A 23,440-nucleotide genomic window follows, 5' to 3' on the forward strand; every position below is an offset into this window, starting at 1 on the left:
ATGACATGTGTAACCTATGTGAGCTGCAGAATTACATGTATAACCCGTGTGAGCTGCAGAATTACATGTATAACCTATGTGAGCTGCAGAATTACATGTATAACCCGTGTGAGCTGCAGAATTACATGTGTAACCTATGTGTGCTGCAGAATTACATGTATAACCCGTGTGAGCTGCAGAACCTGGCATACAGCGCTGCGGAATATGTGTGCGCTATATAAATAACTGGTAATAATAATAATAATAATAGGTGTAAATGATCCACACAAGATGAAGGAGCTCAGTCACTGGTTGAGTCTGGTCACGTGACTGGGGCTTACAAGTGTGCAAACCAGCGCGGTCGCACGGAGCCTCATCCAAGATGGCAGCCCTCGTGCGCCAAAGTCACTGGAGACCGGCACACTGCCCAGCTCGCAGTGTAACAGTGAGCACTGCTGTACGATCACAGGAGCCTGGCTCAGTCACTACTACATTATAACTGCTGGTGTGTACAGCACTCTGCTCAGCCACACAGTCAGATAAAGTACCACAACCATAGCGGGTCAGGGACACTGAGCAGAATACAATATAAATATAATAACTCCATTCCAGTGCAGCCCCCTGAACCGCTGTGCCGCAGGCTAGTGCCTGGCGTGGCTATCGGACAGACACAGCCCTGAGACACGGAGGCAGTAAGTGGTGAGAGGGGAATAAAAGGTCCGATATTATCTGTCCTCAGAGACATCGCTGATGAGCGGCGTGTCATTGTGGCGCTGTGATTGATGGGTTAATGGCCACCGAGTAACTCATTCACTGGCAGATGTCACTCATCCCCGCGCAGCGCACTCTCCCAGCTGCCCGCAGTGAGCTCTGCATTGCAGAGGAGCTGCGGCGCTGGTTGTGGCATGTCAGGATCAGCATTTGCTGTATTTCAGGTTCCTGTGTTGCGGCCTCGCCCTACATTCACAATACTCCTCTGTCTGCGGGCCGGGTCCCCGGGTGCACTGTGGGTGTCGGGGTGAGGCGTGAGTGACCTGCAGGAGGGACGCAGCAGATCCCGTGGCTGCAGGGATATAGTTCCCTAAGGAATAATTACAGTTCCTCTTCCCATATACAGCACAGGGACATTACCGTGCAGCGAGACTCATGTACTGTATGTGGCCACTGACACTACAGGGAGCCAGGACACAGTCTGTCTGCATTATAATTATATTCAGAGCCTTATTAACCCCTAGTATGCCAGAGTCACATCCTACCGAGAATGACTATGGGGGTCTGTGTACTAAGCCTTGGAGAGAGATAAAGTACCAGCCAAACAGCTCCTAACTGCCACGTTACAGGCGGTGCTGCTGTATACTGAGCCTTGGAGAGAGATAAAGTACCAGCCAAACAGCTCCTAACTGCCACGTTACAGGCGGTGCTGCTGTATACTGAGCCTTGGAGAGAGATAAAGTGGAGAGAGATAAAATGTCAGCCAATCAGCTCCTAACTGCCACGTTACAGTCTGCGCTGCTGTATACTGAGCCTTGGAGAGAGATAAAGTGGAGAGAGATAAAATGTCAGCCAATCAGCTCCTAACTGCCACATTACAGTCTGTGCTGCTGTATACTGAGCCTTGGAGAGAGATAAAGTGGAGAGAAATAAAATGCCAGCCAATCAGCTCCTAACTGCCACGTTACAGTCTGTGCTGCTGTATACTGAGCCTTGGAGAGAGATAAAGTGGAGAGAAATAAAATGCCAGCCAATCAGCTCCTAACTGCCACGTTACAGTCTGTGCTGCTGTATACTGAGCCTTGGAGAGAGATAAAGTGGAGAGAAATAAAATGCCAGCCAATCAGCTCCTAACTGCCACGTTACAGGCTGTGCTGCTGTATACTGAGCCTTGGAGAGAGATAAAGTGGAGAGAAATAACATGCCAGCCAATCAGCTCCTAACTGCCATCTTACAGACTGTGCTGCTGTATACTGAGCCTTGCAGAGAGATAAAGTGGAGAGAGATAAAATGTCAGCCAATCAGCTCCTAACTGCCACGTTACAGTCTGCGCTGCTGTATACTGAGCCTTGGAGAGAGATAAAGTGGAGAGAGATAAAATGACAGCCAATCAGCTCCTAACTGCCACGTAACAGGCTGTGCTGCTGTATACTGAGCCTTGGAGAGAGATAAAGTGGAGAGAAATAAAATGCCAGCCAATCAGCTCCTAACTGCCACGTTACAGTCTGTGCTGCTGTATACTGAGCCTTGGAGAGAGATAAAGTGGAGAGAAATAAAATGCCAGCCAATCAGCTCCTAGCTGCCACGTTACAGGCTGTGCTGCTGTATACTGAGCCTTGGAGAGAGATAAAGTGGAGAGAAATAACATGCCAGCCAATCAGCTCCTAACTGCCATCTTACAGACTGTGCTGCTGTATACTGAGCCTTGCAGAGAGATAAAGTGGAGAGAGATAAAATGTCAGCCAATCAGCTCCTAACTGCCACGTTACAGTCTGCGCTGCTGTATACTGAGCCTTGGAGAGAGATAAAGTGGAGAGAGATAAAATGACAGCCAATCAGCTCCTAACTGCCACGTTACAGGCTGTGCTGCTGTATACTGAGCCTTGGAGAGAGATAACGTGGAGAGAAATAAAATGCCAGCCAATCAGCTCCTAACTGCCACGTTACAGTCTGTGCTGCTGTATACTGAGCCTTGGAGAGAGATAAAGTGGAGAGAAATAAAATGCCAGCCAATCAGCTCCTAACTGCCACGTTACAGGCTGGGTTTAAAAAAACGACAGGAGCAGATTGGTTGGTATTTTTACACTTTCCACTTTCTCTCTCTAAGGCTTAGTACATAAGACCCATTGGTTGTGTCACGCAGAACATGACCTGAGCACTGTATAGGACTTATTATGTCAGCGAGGCCTGATGGAGGTAATGCACATTGTATAGGCAGCGATGGAGGCATTAGAGGTGTGTTACTGGAGCCTCGTGTCTCCAGCTATGTGTATCCTCCCAGTCACAGAGTCTGGGAACGGCTGTACAGACCCATCCACGCCATATATGGTATTATTGTGCACTCAGTTACAGCTCCCGCCTCATCTCTTCCCCCGGCAGCCAGTGCACCCTGACAGCAGCACAGCAGGTCCATGGAACATTGGCTTAGTAAATAGGAGCCTCCAGTCAGATTCAAGCTTTCATTGGTTTCTTAAGAAAGAGCCTGCCAGTCTGGAAAAGCCGCATTGGTTTCACCAGCTCCGTCCCCTGTAATTCAAACAATCTAGAAATAATAGTGATGAAAAAGTCAATTTGCAGACTGTAAATTTGTTTAACCCTTTCGGGGTGGCGTCTTCGGCGATTTCACTGTTTATTTCTTTACTGTCCAGATGGCTAAGGGTACGTTACCACTAGGCAATATCGCGTGCGATCCGACCGATATCACTACAGAACAAGTCTGTACAGAGGATATATCACACAATGCGCACTCCCGCAGCTCCCATGGGCCATGTAGCAGATGAGGGCCGCACTGTCCAATGCAGCATGACCCCAGCAGGCCTGGAAGAGTGAGCCCGGTGAGATGTGTGACAGCGAGGACCGGGCAGCGATCAGAGAGATTCACATGAAGCTTTATTTGTGCTGAATTAAAGATAGCATCTAATGGAGTTTTATAGAGGTACTACAACAGGTACCAACCAAGCTCAGAGAGATCCATCCAGACTCAAGGGGCAGATGTTGGAAGGGCTGCCCCTGGGAGGGCGGTCTCTCCTTATCTGGTGGAATTAAGCTCTCTGGTCTTTGGTAGGATGTTATCAATGTAATACCTCCAATCCTCCATATTGCCATTCCGCTGGCTCCAAGGTCTTTGTCCTTTGTCTTGGAATACCATGAGCATCCCATGGTCCATACAAACAAAAGGCCACATACTCTCCCCTCAGTCTGTTAGCCCCAGGGTTTGGTCCATGGCGGACTTCTCCAGCAACCATAGCCTTCATCACTAGGGGGAGCCGCAGTAAGCCAACTGAAGTTAGACAGTGTCTGGATTTGAAACGGAACTGTTCCTTCATGGGGCTTTGGCAGACAACCCCCACCCCAACAACTGGTGGCCCCAAAGCAGCTGCACCCTCTGCTACCATGCTAGTTTCATTCTTGGGGCAGACTCTGACACAATTTGGTGTCATCCTTGATTTATTGAGCCCACTTTTTTTTTTTTTAGCCATACCACATCTCTGGCAGGTTACAGTACATCCTTGTGAGTGCCTGTGACATTATACACCTAACTCTATGAAACCCTTCTCAAAGGCAAATGAAGGAGGGGTTTCCAGTTGCCTGGAAACCCCATTCCCCACAGCCTGGCCAGCAGCCACGACTTGCAGTATAAAGGGCGGAATGGAGATGGCAGCAGATTGTCCTACCAAGTCCGCTGTGTGTGTGCCTGTGGATGTGAGTGCTCAGTCATTGCACCAGAGAGAGTCTGGCTTCCCGTGATCACTGGGCCTGTATATGTCTGACGTCCTGTATTACACTGCACTGTGTGTTGGGGCAGACTGTAGCTTGTTACATGCTAATTATGTAATCTTCATGGGCTGACGGCAATCGCTCTAAAACCAAACATTTGGAAACCCCCCCTCCAGAATCCCTATGTTTGCCCCTGCTTCTCTGGCCATATTGGATGCTGAAATAGCCACCAGGCACCTGGCCCAGCGCGTGGAGATGGCTTAAGGTTGTTGTTTTTATACAACAAAGGATCTGCAAATTCATTGTAGTGTTTATTTCCTTCCTGCTTCCAATTTAGATTCAAGTAATTATTCCTGCACCGTGTCCTCAACTCACACCCTGACATTTCTCCACCAATATTGTGACTAGAGGTGCAACATGCCGGCTGCGCTGACGCGTCTTAGCAACAGGGCCGCGAGGCAGAGTCCTACCTGTACAAACTCCGAGCAGAGCCAGAGCGACTACTGACAGAGATGGAGGAATTCTTTGACTTTTGGGGCTTTTAGATGGAGAGAGGCTGACGCAGAAAGAGCAAAGTAGAGTATTTCCACATATGCCCTCCGTACTGGCAACGTAGGCACTTACAGAAAGCCGCGGGTAAGTACTTGCAGCTGCAATAGCCACGCCCAGTGGCGACTCCAGAGGTGGGGCTGAAGCACAGTTCAAAAATCAAATAGAAGAGCCACACCAACTCCCCCCCCCCCTCCCAACGCTGCCAAACATCACCGTCTGAGTCTCATTGGCTGTTGGTGCGGCTCCCCTATGTGAATTTTGGACTGCGCTGCAGCCCCACCTCTGGAGCCACTGGCCACGCCTCCTAGCAGGCACATGTGCGTATAATTGCTATAGGGGCTTATGGGTCTGGTTGGGCTTGGGGATGACTACTGTAGTGGAACGCGTGATACCTATGCTCATCAGGGAAGTGGGCCTATAGGGGCCTATGGTTCTGGTTGGGCTTGGGGATGACTACTGTGGTGGAACACGTGATACCTATGCTCATCAGGGAAGTGGGCCTATAGGGGCCTATGGTTCTGGTTGGGCTTGGGGATGACTACTGTGGTGGAACGCGTGATACCTATGCTCATCAGGGAAGTGGGCCTATAGGGGCCTATGGTTCTGGTTGGGCTTGGGGGTGACTACTGTGGTGGAACACGTGATACCTGTGCTCAGCAGGGAAGTGGGCCTATAGGGGCCTATGGTTCTGGTTGGGCTTGGGGATGACTACTGTGGTGGAACGAGAGTTACCTGTGCTCAGCAGGGACGTGGGCCTATAGTTCTGGTTGGGCTTGGGGATGACTACTGTGGTAGAACGCGTGATACCTGTGCTCAGCAGGGAAGCGGGCCTATGGTTCTGGTTGGGCTTGGGGGTGACTATTGTGGTGGAACACGTGATACCTGTGCTCAGCAGGGAAGTGGGCCTATAGGGGCCTATGGTTCTGGTTGGGCTTGGGGATGACTACTGTGGTGGAATGCGTGAATCGGCGTGAATCTTTTCTCCTAAAATACAGTTAAAACTTGTGACCATGTGAGGTACAAGGACATCAGCAAAAGAGGCAGATGTATGAAGCCTTGGATAGTGATAAAGTGGAGAGAGATAAAGTACCAAACAATCAGCTCCTCACTATAATTTTTCAAAGACAGTCTGTAACATGAAGGTTAGGAGCTGATTGGCTGCTACGTTGTCTCTCTCCAAGGCTTAGTACATCTCCCCCTATTGTACATATGATACAGGGGCCGTGGACGACTTCTGCTATTTCGGTCACTTTAGAGTAAAAGCATTGAGCTCCGATCGAGCTGTGGAACACACAATATTGTTGGATGACAGATGGGCTGGGAGATGCAACTGCACCGTAGCAGATTATATGGGGAATTTTTACTAACGATAAAAGGATTAATTTGTACAACGTTGTAGCTCAGAGGCCGTGTGTCTCACTTACAGCCATGAGGGTGAGGAAAGCACTTGAAGAAAATATGGCTCCCCTGCCCTCCTGGATCTGGCTGTAGTATATAGCTCCCCTGTCCCCCCTGTATCTGGCTGTAGTATATAGCTCCCCTGCCCTCCTGGATCTGGCTGTAGTATATAGCTCCCCAGCTCTCCTGGATCTGGCTGTAGTATATAGCTCCCCTCTCCTCCTGGATCTGGCTGTAGTATATAGCTCCCCTGCCCTCCTGGATCTGGCTGTAGTATATAGCTCCCCTGCCCTCCTGGATCAGGCTGCAGTATATAGCTCCCCTGCCCTCCTGGATCTGGCTGTAGTATATAGCTCCCCTGCCCTCCTGGATCAGGCTGCAGTATATAGCTCCCCTGCCCTCCTGGATCTGGCTGTAGTATATAGCTCCCCTGCCCTCCTGGATCAGGCTGTAGTATATAGCTCCCCTGCCCTCCTGGATCAGGCTGTAGTATATAGCTCCCCTGCGATCCTAGATCTGGCTGTAGTATATAGCTCCAGCAGTTGGGATGTCTGTAGACAGGGTCATTTCAAAGCAATATTTAATCTGGATACACAACATATACTTGCAGTGTGGGATCTCCAATAGGGTTGCATTAAGTCTCCAAGTTGGGGAGCCTGGGGTTTATGTAAAAGATCACTCTTGGCTCGTGCAATAGATTGGCCAGAGGAGGGGTAAGGGGCACTGTCTACTTTGGGAAAAATAAATGTAGGGATTTACTGCAGCCCATAATCATGTTGATTTGAGAATAAGGCTGATGGGGATGTGAATATACTCACTGGCTGTAGGGTAATGTGACCTCCAAGAGTCAGTGATCCCAGCCTCAGCAATGTGCCATATGAAAGGGCTCTAGAGTTACCTACATGGGGGGTTGCACCTATGAAACCCAACCCAGACTAGCAACAGCACATTGGTCTACATGCAGAACAGGGGTGGAATATAGAGGAGACATAGACATAGGTTCTCTTCTGAAGTTAGAATACTTTCACGTAAGACACAAGCCAACAGACCTGGGACACCTACTCCAGAGCCTGTAGACCTACTTAGCCGTTCATTGGTGGTATGTGAAGGGTCCTTTAAATGCCAGAATTTCTAATGCCCAGTTACTCCTGAGCAGACACTTTGATATACGCTTTATACCCAATTCCACTGAGGTATGTTCTACCATGTATTATTTTCTTTAGGCTGCTGTAAAGTTTGGGATCTAAGTAGAGCCATGGACTACCATGCCTACCACAGGCATAGGACTTACGCCAGGTACACACCATACAGTAATTGTACCAGTTTCCCAATAATCGGGGCATCGGCCAAACTTCTCATATAGTGTGCACGACTGATCGTTTCGGCGATAAATCAGGAAAATCTTGTCCACAAACACGACTGTTGGATAATCAGCTTGATTGCTGTGGAGCCACCATCTACAAATATCCTGCAGTGTGTGTGCATTCTTAATAATCTGGCCATATGTCCAACGTTTTTCCATGACTACGTTATCTTCATTGTGGGCGGACACATACAGATTCAGTGTGGTGCGGCAGGAAATTGGTTACTAGAAAAAAAATTCTTAGTGTGTAGCTCAGATATCAGTGCCTTCAATTTGGAAAAAAATTGCCCCAATTGTTGGGACGACCAAAAAAATCTGACCAAGCTGTAGAGTAGAGCAGAGGATCTCAAATGCAGTCCTCATATCACCCCAACAGTCCAGGTTTTAAGTATATTCATGCTTGGCCACAGGTGACAGCTGAGCCATGGATAGACCTAAAACCTGGACCATCGGGGTGCATTGAGGACCATGTTTGAGAACCTCTAGAGTGGAGCTTTAAAACACCCAGATCTCTATTATACCTTCCAATCCAACCCCACTTTCTACCCCCTCTGCCATTACATGACATACTAAGAACTGTGCCCCTCCCCCCCAGAAAGATTTTGTAAAGGATATTTGTAGGCTAGCCAAGAAAGAAGAATACATGATTTAAACAAGATGCTTTTCTTGTAAAGCGAAAAATCTGTGTGAGTTTGCTGCTTTAAACTAAGAGCACCCATACATCAGACGTCCGTTTCCCCGATCTGACCAGAACCACTGATCAGAAACGCCAGTCGGCGCCATCGAGGATCCAATGTGGAATCAGGGAAATTCTTTATATTAAAAATGCCCAGACCTGGTTTCGGGATCAGAGAACTGTGACAATCAGGCACAGATGTAGGGGGGCCTTTACACTATATACATTTAGGCAGCCGAATCTTTCCCGTGGGAATAGCTGTGCTCACTTAGCCTCTGAGCACAGACACCAGGAATTGGCTACCAGGGAAAGTGTCCATTTGCCAGCTCCCGTATAACGTCACCCGCTGCCCTGCTAGCCCCAGCTTATAACGCAACAGGTGAGGCACCAGCTTTCCCACGTGTACATCAATAAGTGAACACAAGAGGAGTTCTTGTTTTTATTTGGCTTTATTAATTTCAGTTGCAATACAGGACAGCCATATTACTCTATCCCGGGTCTTTTGTTCCCTACGGTAAAGCACAGATTCAGAATTAGCACAAGCTTCCAGTCACGGCAATGGGTAGAATAGTTAGAGTAGTCTAAGTCCACACCAGTGATGGTCAGGAGATTCCAGAGCCCAGGAAAGGATGGAACCATGCCAAGGCTGATCCTACGTGCAGTGAGTTACCGCTTCTGTGCACACCGCCATGTTACTGCGCTGTCTCATACCGATTAGGATACAGGTCACCGGTTTTAGTTTTATAATAGTGAAACTCTCCCCGTTCTGTGCCATTGTGATGAGATGAAGACTGCCAGCGCTACAGACTATGCATGCTTCATACACAGACCATGTTCGGAGCACCTTTTACAGGTAGAAAGCAGGTCTGGCTTGGTGACGTATTGGGGGAAGGTGGAGACAAGAGGAGCTGCGTCACCAGATGTTGGCATAAACCCAAAGATGGGCAATATGGGCGATTACCCCTCTGCAGAAGATCTGTCAGACTCCCAATGTACCCCTTCATAACCTGTATGACTACAGCAAACAGCTTACACTACGGAATAAGATGGTTCATCATCGGTTATAGCCACATTTACGTCCATATAAGGTCCTGCATATAACCAGGGACAGCTATTGGAGGCCGAGCCAAGACACAGCCGTCATGAGAGAATGGATCAGCTGTCAGGTGCTCGGTCTCAGCAACACAATGGGCACCTCCTGTAGGCCATGTATCCCCTTAAAGCCCCAAATCCCTATAAAACCCGACAAAGCACAGTGCCGAACAGTCACGGAACACCCTCCATGTATACAACAGCCCTCGCTGCCGGCCGCAGCATAGACACACCGCTGTCCATCATGCCTCAGGAAGGGGGATCAGTCCTTCACGTCAAATGTACAAACACTGACTAGGATATATAACTGGCTATTTACCAAGACTTACGCCTCTATTCACCTCTTTACATAAAATTACTCCACAGCCACTATGGGCCTTTATATTTCTGTATAGGCCTGCGCATGCAAACAAATGGCTCTCCAAATGCCAAGACTTGTCAGAACCAGATGCAGGCATGGTGATCGTCAGACACTGGAGCATGCGTCTGTAGACCCCACAGGGCTGGGGGCTCCGCGGCGTCTACAGGTGGGCAAGATTAGCCCACCCAACCGCAGAAGGTCTACCCATCTCCCCAGACGGTACAAAGCTCACAGACTAGAAGTTTCTCTGTTCCGTCAGTAGATATACTAAGGGAAACGTTATATATGTAACTAGGGGTATAGCGCACCAGCTAAGCCATGAGAAGCAATCTGCAGACAGATGGATGAATAAATTAAAAGGTGTGTCAACAGAAAAATAAAAACCTATATTACACTAATGGTTTTTTATTGAACACAAAAAAAAAAAAAAAACAGAAAAACTAGCATTGATAACTTGGAATGGACAGAATGAAGTCTTGTACAGTCTTGCTGATCGTTACGCGGAGGTCCTATACAGAGATAGGAAACTGCAATTTCCAAGTCTGGTGCAGACCTATTTCCTTAAAAAAAAACAAAAATATATACGAGAGTCCAAAGTTGCTCCCCCCACCGTGAACTATTTTTTTTTTTCCTTTAAAGTGAACCGTTCTCATCCCAACATCCGTCTCACAGACGCGCAGAACAACGTTAAGCCAAGGTCAGAATGGTAAAAATGGACAGTCCTCCGATCTTGAAGCACACCGGGTACAAAAAAACATTCAACCAGTAAGGGATTTTCCGCATTTGCAAACTTCAACCATTTTGCTGCAAACCGTCCCGAGGTATAAACCAATTCTGGGAGTCAACCAGCTGAGACAATTTATACACCAAATTTATACAGAGACCGCCAAGATGGCGGATCATTGTCACTTTTTTTTTTTTGGTTTTCTTTTTTTTTTTTTTTTTTTTATACAAAGGTCTGACTGTGCTCGGTTGTCAAGCTGCATGCATGTAGCACTGGCCAGCCCACACAGTGTAGTAATCATTAGCAAATGGAACTTAAGGAGTTCGCTAAGTGCTGCCTTGTTGGTAAAGGTAGTAGTACAAGTATGTATATACTGTAAAACCGATGTTTAAACTCATCGTTTGGGGACAGGACCACTGACCATTACATGCAGATTTCTGTGGACAGAAGGTATTACTTGACATTCAGTTTTGCTATACAGAAACAGAATGGGTAAATTAACATTTTCGCAAGAGGTAAGTAAAAGATTCAGTTTGATTCTTCTAGAGGGGAAATCGAGGACAAGTCTTCATTTTGCAGTCATCATCTGTACGAATTCTAGAAAGGAGAAACAGAGGCCGTTAGCTGCATCACTACGATCTATTCCATGGGCCCTACCAGTGTCTGGATAACGCACGTTTATTCTGTTTTACGGGTAATAAGAACGGGTTGGGTATGTCGGTCACATAACTCCGAGAAGAACATGCGGTAAATGCGCTCTATTACACAATGTATGCCGCCGGCGTACTATTCATGAGAAGACAGGCCATCAATGTCACTGGGAAGCAATGGTACCACTGCCGCATGAGGCAGGCGAATAGGGTGTCAGCCTAGAGTGGGCGTAGGGGTGTGGTGGGCCCACCTATACAATATAAGCTTTTGTACTTACTAACTAAAGGCAATAACTACCACACCTGGCTCTAAACTCCTAGCTGTGTCTGCCAATAGGATACCAGGTGTTTTGCATATTGTACTAATCAAAGTAAACACCTGGATTAATTGCAGGCAATCAATGAAGAACAAATATACAAAGTGCCGACATATGATTCCAGTTATAGATATAACATTATACAGTGTAATCTTCAGTCCAGTTAGCCCCAACCACCAGATCTTCATCCCAGTTACCCACAACCACCAGATCTTCTGTCCAGTTACCCCCAACCACCAGATCTTCAGCCCAGTTACCCCCAACCACCAGATCTTCAGCCCAGTTACCCCCAACCACCAGATCTTCAGCCCTGTTACCCCCAACCACCAGATCTTCAGTCCAGTTACCCCCAACAACCAGATCTTCAGTCCAGTTACCCCCAACCACCAGATCATCTATCCTGGATGAGATAACATAGGGGGACCACACCTTGCTCTGACAGGACAAGGACCATCTGACCCCAGCATCACGTGTCCTTACCTTCATAGTTCACCTGTCCATCGCCATCTATATCTGCTTCTCGGATCATCTCATCTACTTCTTCGTCTGTTAGTTTTTCCCCTAGGTTAGTCATTACATGGCGGAGCTCTGCGGCACTGATGTAGCCATTCCCATCCTGTGAAGGAAGCAAAGTCCACCTTCACTTCATGCTCCTCCACTAGGACCAGACTGACCACCCAGCTGAGATGGTCTTTCTCCAGTCCAACATACGTTACCTTGTCAAAAACTCTGAAGGCTTCACGGATCTCTTCCTCGCTGTCCGTGTCCTTCATTTTTCTTGCCATCATGGTCAAAAATTCTGGGAAATCAATTGTGCCGTTGCCTGGACAAGATCAGGGAACCTTTAGTAGTATATCCTCACGTGCCAGTCATTTACTAGAACGCAGCCTGGACCTGGCCCCCCAACTTCTCACTGTGCAAATACCATCCACCCTTATATAGTCTCTGCTAGCTTCCCCCTACTGTATGTCTTTACTATCAACATGGAGATGTAACCATCCCATCAGTATATACATATTAGTAGACCCTGCAATCTACTGGTGATAGAAGCCAGGCATTTCACACTGCAGAACGCTTGAACCACAAGTATACGTCTGCGAATGACTGCACTCCTGGGACACCACTGTAGAACGCTGGTCAGTGATTAAACGTGGCCGTTGTAGACTCATCCTTACCATCAGCATCAACTTCATTAATCATGTCCTGCAGCTCCGCCTCGGTGGGGTTCTGCCCCAGAGATCGCATAACGGTTCCCAGTTCCTTGGTAGTGATAGTGCCATCGCCATCTTTGTCAAATAAGGAGAAAGCCTCCTTAAATTCTGCAGAAGAAAATGGTAACGTTACACAATGTTCTACCACTATAAAACATGCCCCAACCATTGCTAGCTGCTTACAGCCATAGACCCTTACATTCCCACGTACCCCTCTGCCTTCTGTCTAGGGGATCAACACATCGCAAAATAACCTGTGCGCCAATCAGCCTATGTGACAGGGGGTTCGTATTTTGTTATTTAAATAAACCAGCCACCCCGTTCTAGATGGAACCGCGGTGGGGATCCTGGCACGGACAGATGGCAAGAGTAGGGCAAATCCTATCAGACAGTTGATAAAAGCCAGCTGCTCATTGCAGGAGGGGTATAAGCACTCGTACAGAGGCGCGCCGATTACATACTCAGGCAGAAAATTAATCTGAGCAGTCGGAAAGTTTATTCTAGCGACATCGGCCACTTAAAGATTAAAAGAAAAACATGGGCGCCAGCGGTGACCTCTGTACCGACAGATCACTGACCCAACCATCAATGGAGGCCCAACTGTAGGCCGCTGCTCTTGTCAGTCTCCTATCACAAAAGTGATGGGCGCTACAAACTTACTGTACAGACTAGGAATTACTCTGCCAACCAACCCTAACATACTGTGTCCTCCACGCACACCTCATCTGACACGTAGCACGACCGAGACATTGGGATTATCAGGTCACCTTCCCAGCACTGTAGCCAATGGCCTCTCGGGAACACATAACTATAGATAATAAAAAGCAGCATTGCCCAATTAGTGCCCCAAGAGCCAGATTTAGGCCGTCAAACTGCTGGCAGCTCCGGCTTTCCAGAAAGCTCCACTGGGTGCACTTCATAATATTTGGTCCATAAACATATAAAAAAATACCTTACAGTGATCGCTGTACAGCACAGAGAGGAGGATCTGCTCAATAACCCCTGACAGATGGCACCAGTGGTCTACCTAAGGGAAACCCTACATTCCCCTCAGCGGATGTGTGGTGGCCCCAGCAGAACCCCCTGATGGAGTCCCACCACGCTGGCATGCAGACCTCACTACGTACACCAGCTTCCCATACACCACTGACACCAGACGGGAGGCCTGAAAATAAAGCAAATTACCCCGCTCAGTGGAAAGAGCAATTACTCACCAGCAATCTGCTCTTCAGAAAGTTGATCGGCCTAGGAGAGAGAAAAGAAGTTGTTAGAGTGTTGTCCTACAGTAGTAACAAGGCAGCGGTAATATTGACCGTCCATTAGCGCAATCAGCCAATCTGAATGATTGTACTACACAGTGCGGGCAGGATGGCGTTAGGAAAGGCCGCTAGGCATCGGACTGGAAAGACGCAGCTCTGTAAACAGACGGGGTCTCCATACACGGTGTGGCCAGTCTCTACTCCATGTAATCAGCAATTGCGAATAGTTAGCTGCAAAATCTGCTCCGTGCTACTATAGTATATTGTTTAGCATTTACCATCTTGCATTTCTGTCCTACTGTTCAGTACATGAGAAGCCCCAGAATATAAAAGGTGTATATAACAGGCGCCACGTTTTAGGTATTCAGTAATAAGCGAAGTGATGGCTGTTAGGAAGCATTGCCGGGCAGCGGAGACACAGCGGAATACATATTACTGTAAGGAGTGGCTGGAGAATGCAGCACATTCCTTATATATCCCCGGAGACCGGCTGCGCATCCAGGGTAACTGACGCCACCAAGGGACAATCTAAAGCATTCCTGGCCCCTGGCCTGTTGCACCCGTACAGTAGGGTCATTCCATACAAGCCGTCAGCCGGGGGTGGGGATTAACAGGTAGGCAATGAAAAGATCTACGGTCAATATGGTGTCGGCCTATTGTCTGTAGACCTTATCACTGTCTATCTATCATCCATCTCCCGTCAGCAAGACTGAGCGCAAGGAGAAGGCCACAGACAGCGCAATGGGATTACACTATACCGCAGCCGACGGGGTCACAGTTCCCCTACAGAGCGTGTGCTGGGACACAAGGGCATCTGCGGATGACGGCCAGCGCCTGTGAACGGCTGCAGAAAGGTGTTACCTGTTATAATTTCCTGGCAGTGTCTGGCGTAGTCCCGACCTAACGTGGTGACCCCACCCCACCCCACTCACAGTACTTATTTGATTCATTGGCACAAGTAAAGTTCAGTTACGTCGTGCCAAGTATCGCTTACCGCCGCCATAGCTAGGCAGCGCAGCGTTGGCCACGGTGTTGATATTGTATTCGCCGACTACAGTTTATTTCAGGACTAAAATTAGACTAAAATAAAACCGGATCCACGGACTAAATCTAGACTTAAACGAAGCAAAAATACTAAAATGTGACTATAAACCAACTACAACTGTAAGTAAGCGACCGAGACTAAAACTAAATGGAAAATCCTTGTCAAATGGAACAGTGGTCGCCATTCTACCCCAGTACACAGATTACCCCGCGCACAGTACCTGTACCCGGGTAACATGCAGGGCATTATATAATCATTGTATTTGTTATCATTACTATTAGCGCCCATCAGCCAGCCGCACTAGGGGTAGCCGCATTACCAAAACGCCATGCCGCAAGATGCGAGTGTTTAGAGCGCTGTGACAGGCGACACATTCTCTGAAACGCGACAGGGATAGATTGGCACTAGATAAATGTGGGGCAACTAGAACAACACCTGATCTTCCTCTATTTGCCAGGGAGACACCTGCAATGTTACAGGCCCTGGGCAGGTGAGACTTTCCTATAGCAAACTGTGTTCTGATCACATCTCTCAGAGACTCTACTGAAACGTTCCTTATCCCCAAATATCCTGGGATGGGTCCTTGGGGTAAGCGATGGCCCATGCTCTCCTCATACGTCCCTGGATGCAGTTACTGAGACCCGTCCACATGTAACCAGATGACACTAAGCCTCCCCAGTGCCAGCTTAAAATAACAGGGCTCTGGGAAGAGGAGCCGGAAGCATTCCAGCTAAAGGAGATTAACATCTGATTCCTGCAGGGCTAGAGGTGATCAGACCCTGCACTAGCTGTACAGCCCTGGGTATGGCCACCTGCACTACAGCTATATGCAGACGCTCACAGTTCCCTCTATAAGGCCCCAGAGCAATGCACACCATGGGCACAGGGCAGTACCCGGTAATGTGCACCGTCCTCTCTGCAGCCGGACATGGCACAGCTATTATATAAGCAGCCGGCCCCGCAGGATACAATGCCCCCCTGTGCTCCAGCCTCAGGCTGCAGGATCAGGCTCACCGGCCTGGCAGGGACACCCTATGGGAAGTTACTCTTAGCTAGAGGACACACAGGAGGTTCTGCAGCAGAACAAAGCAGAGAGTCTCAACACAGACCCTGGCCATCATTACACTGCATGGTACCAGGGGAACTCACACAAGAGGTTCTGCTGCAGTACAGAGCAGAGACAGAGAGTCTCAGCCTCAGGACAGACCCTGCCACCCCCTGCTCATCATTACACTGTATGGTGCCAGGGCAGGTCACACAGGAGGTTCTGCAGCAGCACATAGCACGGGAGTCTCAGACCCTGCCACCCCCTGCTCATCATTACACTGTATGGTTCCAGGGCAGGTCACACAGGAGGTTCTGCAGCAGCACATAGCACGGGAGTCTCAGACCCTGCCACCCCCTGCTCATCATTACACTGTATGGTTCCAGGGCAGGTCACACAGGAGGTTCTGCAGCAGCACATAGCACGGGAGTCTCAGACCCTGCCACCCCCTGCTCATAATTACACTGTATGGTTCCAGGGCAGGTCACACAGGAGGTTCTGCAGCAGCACATAGCACGGGAGTCTCAGACCCTGCCACCCCCTGCTCATCATTACACTGTATGGTTCCAGGGCAGGTCACACAGGAGGTTCTGCAGCAGCACATAGCACGGGAGTCTCAGACCCTGCCACCCCCTGCTCATTATTACACTGTATGGTGCCAGGGCAGGTCACACAGGAGGTTCTGCAGCAGCACATAGCACGGGAGTCTCAGACCCTACTACCCCCTGCTCATCATTATACTGTATGGTTCCAGGGCAGCTCACACGAGGTTTTGCAACAGCAGAGAGGAGCAAGAAAGCCTGCTACCCCCTGCCTATCATTACACTGTATGCTACCAAGTCAGGACACACAGGAGGTTCTACAGCAACAGAGAGGACACACAGGAGGTTCTGCAGCAGAGAGCAGGTGAGGACACACAGGAGGTTCTGCAGCACAGAGAGGCGAGCATGAGAGGACACACATGAGGTTCTGCAGAAGGGCAAGGCACACAGGAGGTTCTGCAGCAGCAGTAAGCATGGGACTAAACAGGAGGTGCTGCAGTAGAGAGTAGGAGAAGACATTAGGTTTCTGCAGCAGGGCAGGGTAGGACACACAGGAGGTTCTGCAGCAGGGCAGGGTAGGACACACAGGAGGTTCTGCAGCAGGGCAAGGCACACAGAAGGTTCTGCAGCAGCAGTATGCAGGGGACTAAACAGGAGGTGCTGCAGTAGAGAGTAGGAGAAGACAATAGGTTTCTGCAGCAGGGCAGGGTAGGACACACAGGAGGTTTCTGCAGCAGGGCAGGGTAGGACACACAGGCAGTTCTGCAGCAGGGCAGGGTAGGACACACAGGCAGTTCTGCAGCAGGGCAGGGTAGGACACACAGGCAGTTCTGCAGCAGGGCAGGGTAGGACACACAGGCAGTTCTGCAGCAGCAGAGAGCAGCAGGGGAGAACACAGGAGGACCTAAAGCAGATTGCATGCTGGCAGCTGCTCACCCCTGTCACTGAGGAGACCCCTTGACTGTACCTCATAGGAGAGACTGCCAGTCCCCCTGACTGTACCTCACACAGGAGACCCCAAGTGCAATTACTGTAACTCACTAAAGAGGCCCCAAGTCCACTGACTGTACCTCACACAGACCTCCAGAACCTGACTGTACCTCACACAGGAGACCTCCAGTAACCTGACTGTATCTCACACAGACCTCCAGAACCTGACTGTACCTCACACAGGAGACCTCCAGAACCTGACCATACCTCACACAGGAGACCTCCAGAACCTGACTGTACCTCACACAGGAGACCTCCAGAACCTGACCATACCTCACACAGGAGACCTCCAGTAACGTGACTGTACCTCACACAGACCTCCAGACCCTGACTGTACCTCACGCAGGAGACCTCCAGAACCTGACCATACCTCACACAGGAGACCTCCAGAACCTGACTGTACCTCACACAGGAGACCTCCAGAACCTGAGCATACCTCACACAGGAGACCTCCAGTAACCTGACTGTACCTCACACAGGAGACCTCCAGAACCTGAGCATACCTCACACAGGAGACCTCCAGTAACCTGACTGTACCTCACACAGGACACCTCCAGAACCTGAGCATACCTCACACAGGAGACCTCCAGTAACCTGACTGTACCTCACACAGGAGACCTCCAGAACCTGAGCATACCTCACACAGGAGACCTCCAGTAACCTGACTGTACCTCACACAGGAGACCTGCAGAACCTGACCATACCTCACACAGGAGACCACCAGTAACCTGACTGTACCTCACACAGACCTCCAGAACCTGACTGTACCTCACACAGGAGACCTCCAGAACCTGACCATACCTCACACAGGAGACCTCCAGTAACCTGACTGTACCTCACACAGGAGCCCTGCAGAACCTGACCATACCTCACACAGGAGACCTCCAGTAACCTGACTGTACCTTACACAGGAGACCTCCAGAACCTGACTGTACCTCACACAGGAGACCTCTAGTAACCTGACTGTACCTCACACAGGAGACCTCCAGAACCTGACTGTACCTCACACAGGAGACCTCCAGAACCTGACTGTACCTCACACAGTAGACATCTAGTAACCTGACTGTACTTCACACAGGAGACCTTCAGAACCTGACCATACCTCACACAGGAGACCTCCAGAACCTGACTGTACCTCACACAGTAGACCTCTAGTAACCGGAATGTACCTCACACAGACCTCCAGAACCTGACTGTACCTCACGCAGGAGACCTCCAGAACCTGACCATACCTCACACAGGAGACCTCCAGAACCTGACTGTACCTCACACAGGAGACCTCCAGAATCTGACTGTAAGTTACACAGGAGACACTCCGAACCTGACCGTACCTCACACAGGAGACCTCCAGTAACCTGACCGTACTTCACACAGGAGACCTCCAGTAACCTGACCGTACTTCACACAGGATACCTCCAGTAACCTGACTGTACCTCACACAGGAGACACCCAGTAACCCGACTGTACCTCACTAAAAAGGCCCCAAGTCTCCTGACTGTTCCTCGCACAGAAGACCTCCAGAACCTGACCGTACCTCACACAGGAGACCTCCAGTAACCTGACCGTACCTCACACAGGAGACCTCCAGTAACCTGACCATACCTCACACAGGAGACCTCCAGTAACCTGACCGTACCTCACACAGGAGACCTCCAGTAACCTGACTGTACCTCACACAGGAGACCCCCCAGTAACCTGACTGTACCTCACACAGGAGACCCCCAGTAAACTGTCTCTACCTCACACAGGAGACCCCCAGTAACCTATCTCTACCTCACACAGAAGACCTCCAGAACCTGACCATACCTCACACAGGAGACCCACAGTAACCTGACTGCACCTCACACAGGAGACCTCCAGAACCTGACTGTACCTCACATAGGAGACCCCCAGTAACCTGACTGTACCTCACACAAGAAACCTCCAGAACCTGACTGTACCTCACACAGGAGACCCCCAGTAACCTGACTGTACCTCACACAAGAAACCTCCAGAACCTGACTGTACCTCACACAGGAGACCCCCAGTAACCTGACTGTACCTCACACAAGAAACCTCCAGAACCTGACTGTACCTCACACAGGAGACCCCCAGTAACCTGACTGTACCTCACACAGGAGACCCCCAGTAACCTGTCTCTACCTTACATGGGAGACCTCCAGACCCTGACTGTACCTCACACAGGAGACCCCCAGTAACCTGTCTCTACCTCACATGGGAGACCTCCAGACCCTGACTGTACCTCACACAGGAGACCCCCAGTAACCTGACTGTTCCTCACACAGGAGACCTCCAGAACTTGACTGTACCTCACATAGGAGACCCCCAGTAACCTGACTGTACCTCACACAGGAGACCTCCAGAACCTGACTGTACCTAACAGGGAAGACCCTCAGTCCCCTGACTGTACCTCAAAGGGAAGACCCGCAGTCCCCTGACTGTACCTCACAGGGAAGACCCTCAGTCCCCTGACTGTACCTCACACAGGAGACCTCCAGAACCTGACTGTACCTAACAGGGAAGACCCTCAGTCCCCTGACTGTACCTCACACAGGAGACCTCCAGAACCTGACTGTACCTAACAGGGAAGACCCTCAGTCCCCTGACTGTACCTCAAAGGGAAGACCCGCAGTCCCCTGACTGTACCTCACAGGGAAGACCCTCAGTCCCCTGACTGTACCTCACACAGGAGACCTCCAGAACCTGACTGTACCTAACAGGGAAGACCCTCAGTCCCCTGACTGTACCTCAAAGGGAAGACCCGCAGTCCCCTGACTGTACCTCACAGGGAAGACCCCCAGTCCCCTGACTGTACCACACACAGGAGACCCCCAGTCCCCTGACTGTACCTCACAAGGGAAGACCCCAGTCCCCTGACTGTACCTCACAGGGAAGACCCCAGTCCCCTGACTGTACCTCACAGGGGAGGCACAGACTTCTCCATCACAGCAGTGCTCCCTGCCCAGTCTGGCTGCTCCGTGCTCGCTTTGCACCACCATCCGCCTGGCATTACAGGGGGGGCAGCAGCGGCTTGGCCACACTCACCATCCTCTACGCAGCGACTCTTCGGGGTAACAGCAGCGGTTCCTCGCTGAAATTGCAGAATTCCCTGGCTCGTCCTGGCGTGTCCGGGTCAAAATCTCAAAATTCCAGATTTTTTCCCCTGTCCATTCCTTTTAGCTAAAACAGTGGAACAGATGCCGCCTGGGTTCCCGCCAGCTCCTGCAGAATGAATGTCCCTGTATGGTTTCCTTTGTGTGTGCAGTAATCAGCCTGCAGAGCCAGCTAGTGACAGGGTTCCTGCTGCTGTCTGTAGTGTTCCAGTGCCTCAGCCCTCCCCTCTCTTGTACTGCTCAGCTCCCACCCCCTCCCCACCCCCTCCCCATGCTAAATAGCCATATACCGGATTACAGGAGGGTCTGACCCTGCTACAATCCCAGAACCCAGTGATCTGAGCAGCAAACTCTGATTCTGGTGCAACTACTGGTATTATGTGATGTCCTGCAGCTGCAAATGCCCTGAATGCACATTCCCTGGGAGGACAACGCATGACAATGCTGGGGCTCTGGCAGTGCGGTGTCATTGTGTCACCGGTGTGTATAACACACGTGTGTCAGTAACTGGGAGGACAACACAACACATGACAATGCTGGGTCTCTGGCAGTGCGGTGTCATTGTGTCACCGGTGTGTATAACACACGTGTGTCAGTGACTGGGAGGAGAACACAACACATGACAATGCTGGGGATCTGGCAGTGCGGTGTCATTGTGTCACCGGTGTGTATAACACACGTGTGTCAGTGACTGGGAGGACAACACAACACATGACAATGCTGGGGATCTGGCAGTGCGGTGTCATTGTGTCACCGGTGTGTATAACACACGTGTGTCAGTAACTGGGAGGACAACACAACACATGACAATGCTGGGTCTCTGGCAGTGCGGTGTCATTGTGTCACCGGTGTGTATAACACACGTGTGTCAGTGACTGGGAGGAGAACACAACACATGACAATGCTGGGGATCTGGCAGTGCGGTGTCATTGTGTCACCGGTGTGTATAACACACGTGTGTCAGTGACTGGGAGGACAACACAACACATGACAATGCTGGGGATCTGGCAGTGCGGTGTCATTGTGTCACCGGTGTGTATAACACACGTGTGTCAGTGACTGGGAGGACAACACAACACATGACAATGCTGGGGATCTGGCAGTGCGGTGTCGTGTCACTGGTGTGTATAACACATGTGTGTGTCAGTGCCTGGGAGGACAACACAACACATGACAATGCTGGGTCTCTGGCAGTGCGGTGTCATTGTGTCACCGGTGTGTATAACACATGTGTGTGTCAGTGCCTGTGAGGACAATACAACACATGACAATGCTGGAGATCTGGCAGTGCGGTGTCATTGTGTCACCGGTGTGTATAACACATGTGTGTGTCAGTGCCTGGGAGGACAACACAACACATGACAATGCTGGGTCTCTGGCAGTGCGGTGTCATTGTGTCACCGGTGTGTATAACACACGTGTGTGTCAGTGCCTGGGAGGAGAACACAACACATGACAATGCTGGGTCTCTGGCAGTGCGGTGTCATTGTGTCACCGGTGTGTATAACACACGTCATATTTGCCTACTTTTGAAAAAGCATTTCAGGGAGATTGTGAAAGTAACACCTATCAGCGCGGGCGCGTACTGCTACATCGGAGAGGCGTGTCAAGAAAGGGACTATCATCCAAATGTAAATGAGCCCCAAAGTTAGTAAAATCTATTTGCTGAAGAAAAGACACTGATATTTTGCAGGATTTGTTTGTGTATTGTGTTTTACAAGAGGTTCCATATACTGTAAGTGGCCATAGGGATCATTGTGCCTTATAACCAATGCAGGGAAATGGCACTAATGATCCCATTTGACTGTATATATCTCTGATTTATTTTCCCCCCAAGAATGTAATAGCTGCACAATGGGGGTAAAGTGCAATCAGGGAGATTGATGGACTTTTCAGGGAGTGAGGGAGATTGCTGCTATTTCAGGGAGTCTCCTGCAGAATGAGGGAGGGTAGGCAACTATGACACACGTGTGTCAGTGACTGGGAGGACAACACAACACATGACAATGCTGGGTCTCTGGCAGTGCGGTGTCATTGTGTCACCGGTGTGTATAACACACGTGTGTCAGTGACTGGGAGGACAACACAACACATGACAATGCTGGGTCTCTGGCAGTGCGGTGTCATTGTGTCACCGGTGTGTATAACACACGTGTGTGTCAGTGCCTGGGAGGACAACACAACACATGACAATGCTGGGTCTCTGGCAGTGTGATGTTATTGCATACCTCCCAACTTTGAATGTTCATAAACCGGGACACTCCGCGCGGCGCAGCCGCGCGCGCCCCGAAAGGGGGGCGTGACCTCGTACGGGAAAGGCGTGGCTACAATCGGTGGGCGTGGCCACACACAGTGGGTCCGTTTTAGTCATTTTGGGGGCGTGCCCAGCGCTCCCTGAGCAGCTGGGCAGCCCCCGGCTCACTCCCTGCACTGAATAGATGCTGTGCGCGTGCGCACAGCATCTATTTAGAGATCACTCGCTGCTTTGCAGAGCAGAGCAGCGGGTGATCAAAGCCTCCCCAACTGCCCCCCCGCCCGCGGGACACTCTGACCCGCGGGAGGGACAGCGGGACAGTGTCTGAATAGCGGGACTGTCCCGCTGAAATCGGGACAGTTGGGAAGTATGTCATTGTGTCACCGGTGTGTATAACACACGTGTGTCAGTGACTGGGAGGACAACACAACACATGACATA

At 50.0% G+C, this 23,440-nt stretch overlaps 1 protein-coding gene across 1 annotated transcript; it reads right to left on the reverse strand.

Annotated features, from left to right (window-relative positions):
- Positions 1 to 8,826: 8,826 nt before the first annotated feature.
- Positions 8,827 to 20,962, reverse strand: CALM1 (calmodulin 1). Its single transcript, XM_063948602.1, has 6 exons — positions 20,678 to 20,962; positions 13,966 to 13,996; positions 12,716 to 12,859; positions 12,257 to 12,363; positions 12,021 to 12,156; positions 8,827 to 11,170 (listed from the first exon to the last, which is right to left on the reverse strand). The coding sequence occupies exons 1-6, from the start codon at positions 20,678 to 20,680 to the stop codon at positions 11,142 to 11,144; spliced, it is 450 nt and encodes a 149-aa protein (XP_063804672.1). The 5' UTR covers positions 20,681 to 20,962; the 3' UTR covers positions 8,827 to 11,141.
- Between the last annotated feature and the right edge of the window lie 2,478 nt (positions 20,963 to 23,440).

The sequence above is a fragment of the Pseudophryne corroboree genome, chromosome 12 (genome assembly GCF_028390025.1).
Source record: "Pseudophryne corroboree isolate aPseCor3 chromosome 12, aPseCor3.hap2, whole genome shotgun sequence".
NCBI lineage: Eukaryota > Metazoa > Chordata > Amphibia > Anura > Myobatrachidae > Pseudophryne > Pseudophryne corroboree.

What these genes read in the sequence shown, in the direction of transcription:
- CALM1 (XM_063948602.1), bottom strand. An exon ending in TAATGAAGTTGATGCTGATG is followed by an intron (nt 12,364 to 12,715) that starts GTAAGGATGAGT and finishes GATCTTGTCCAG; the next exon opens with GCAACGGCACAATTGATTTC. An exon ending in CCTTCAGAGTTTTTGACAAG is followed by an intron (nt 12,157 to 12,256) that starts GTAACGTATGTT and finishes CTTCCTTCACAG; the next exon opens with GATGGGAATGGCTACATCAG.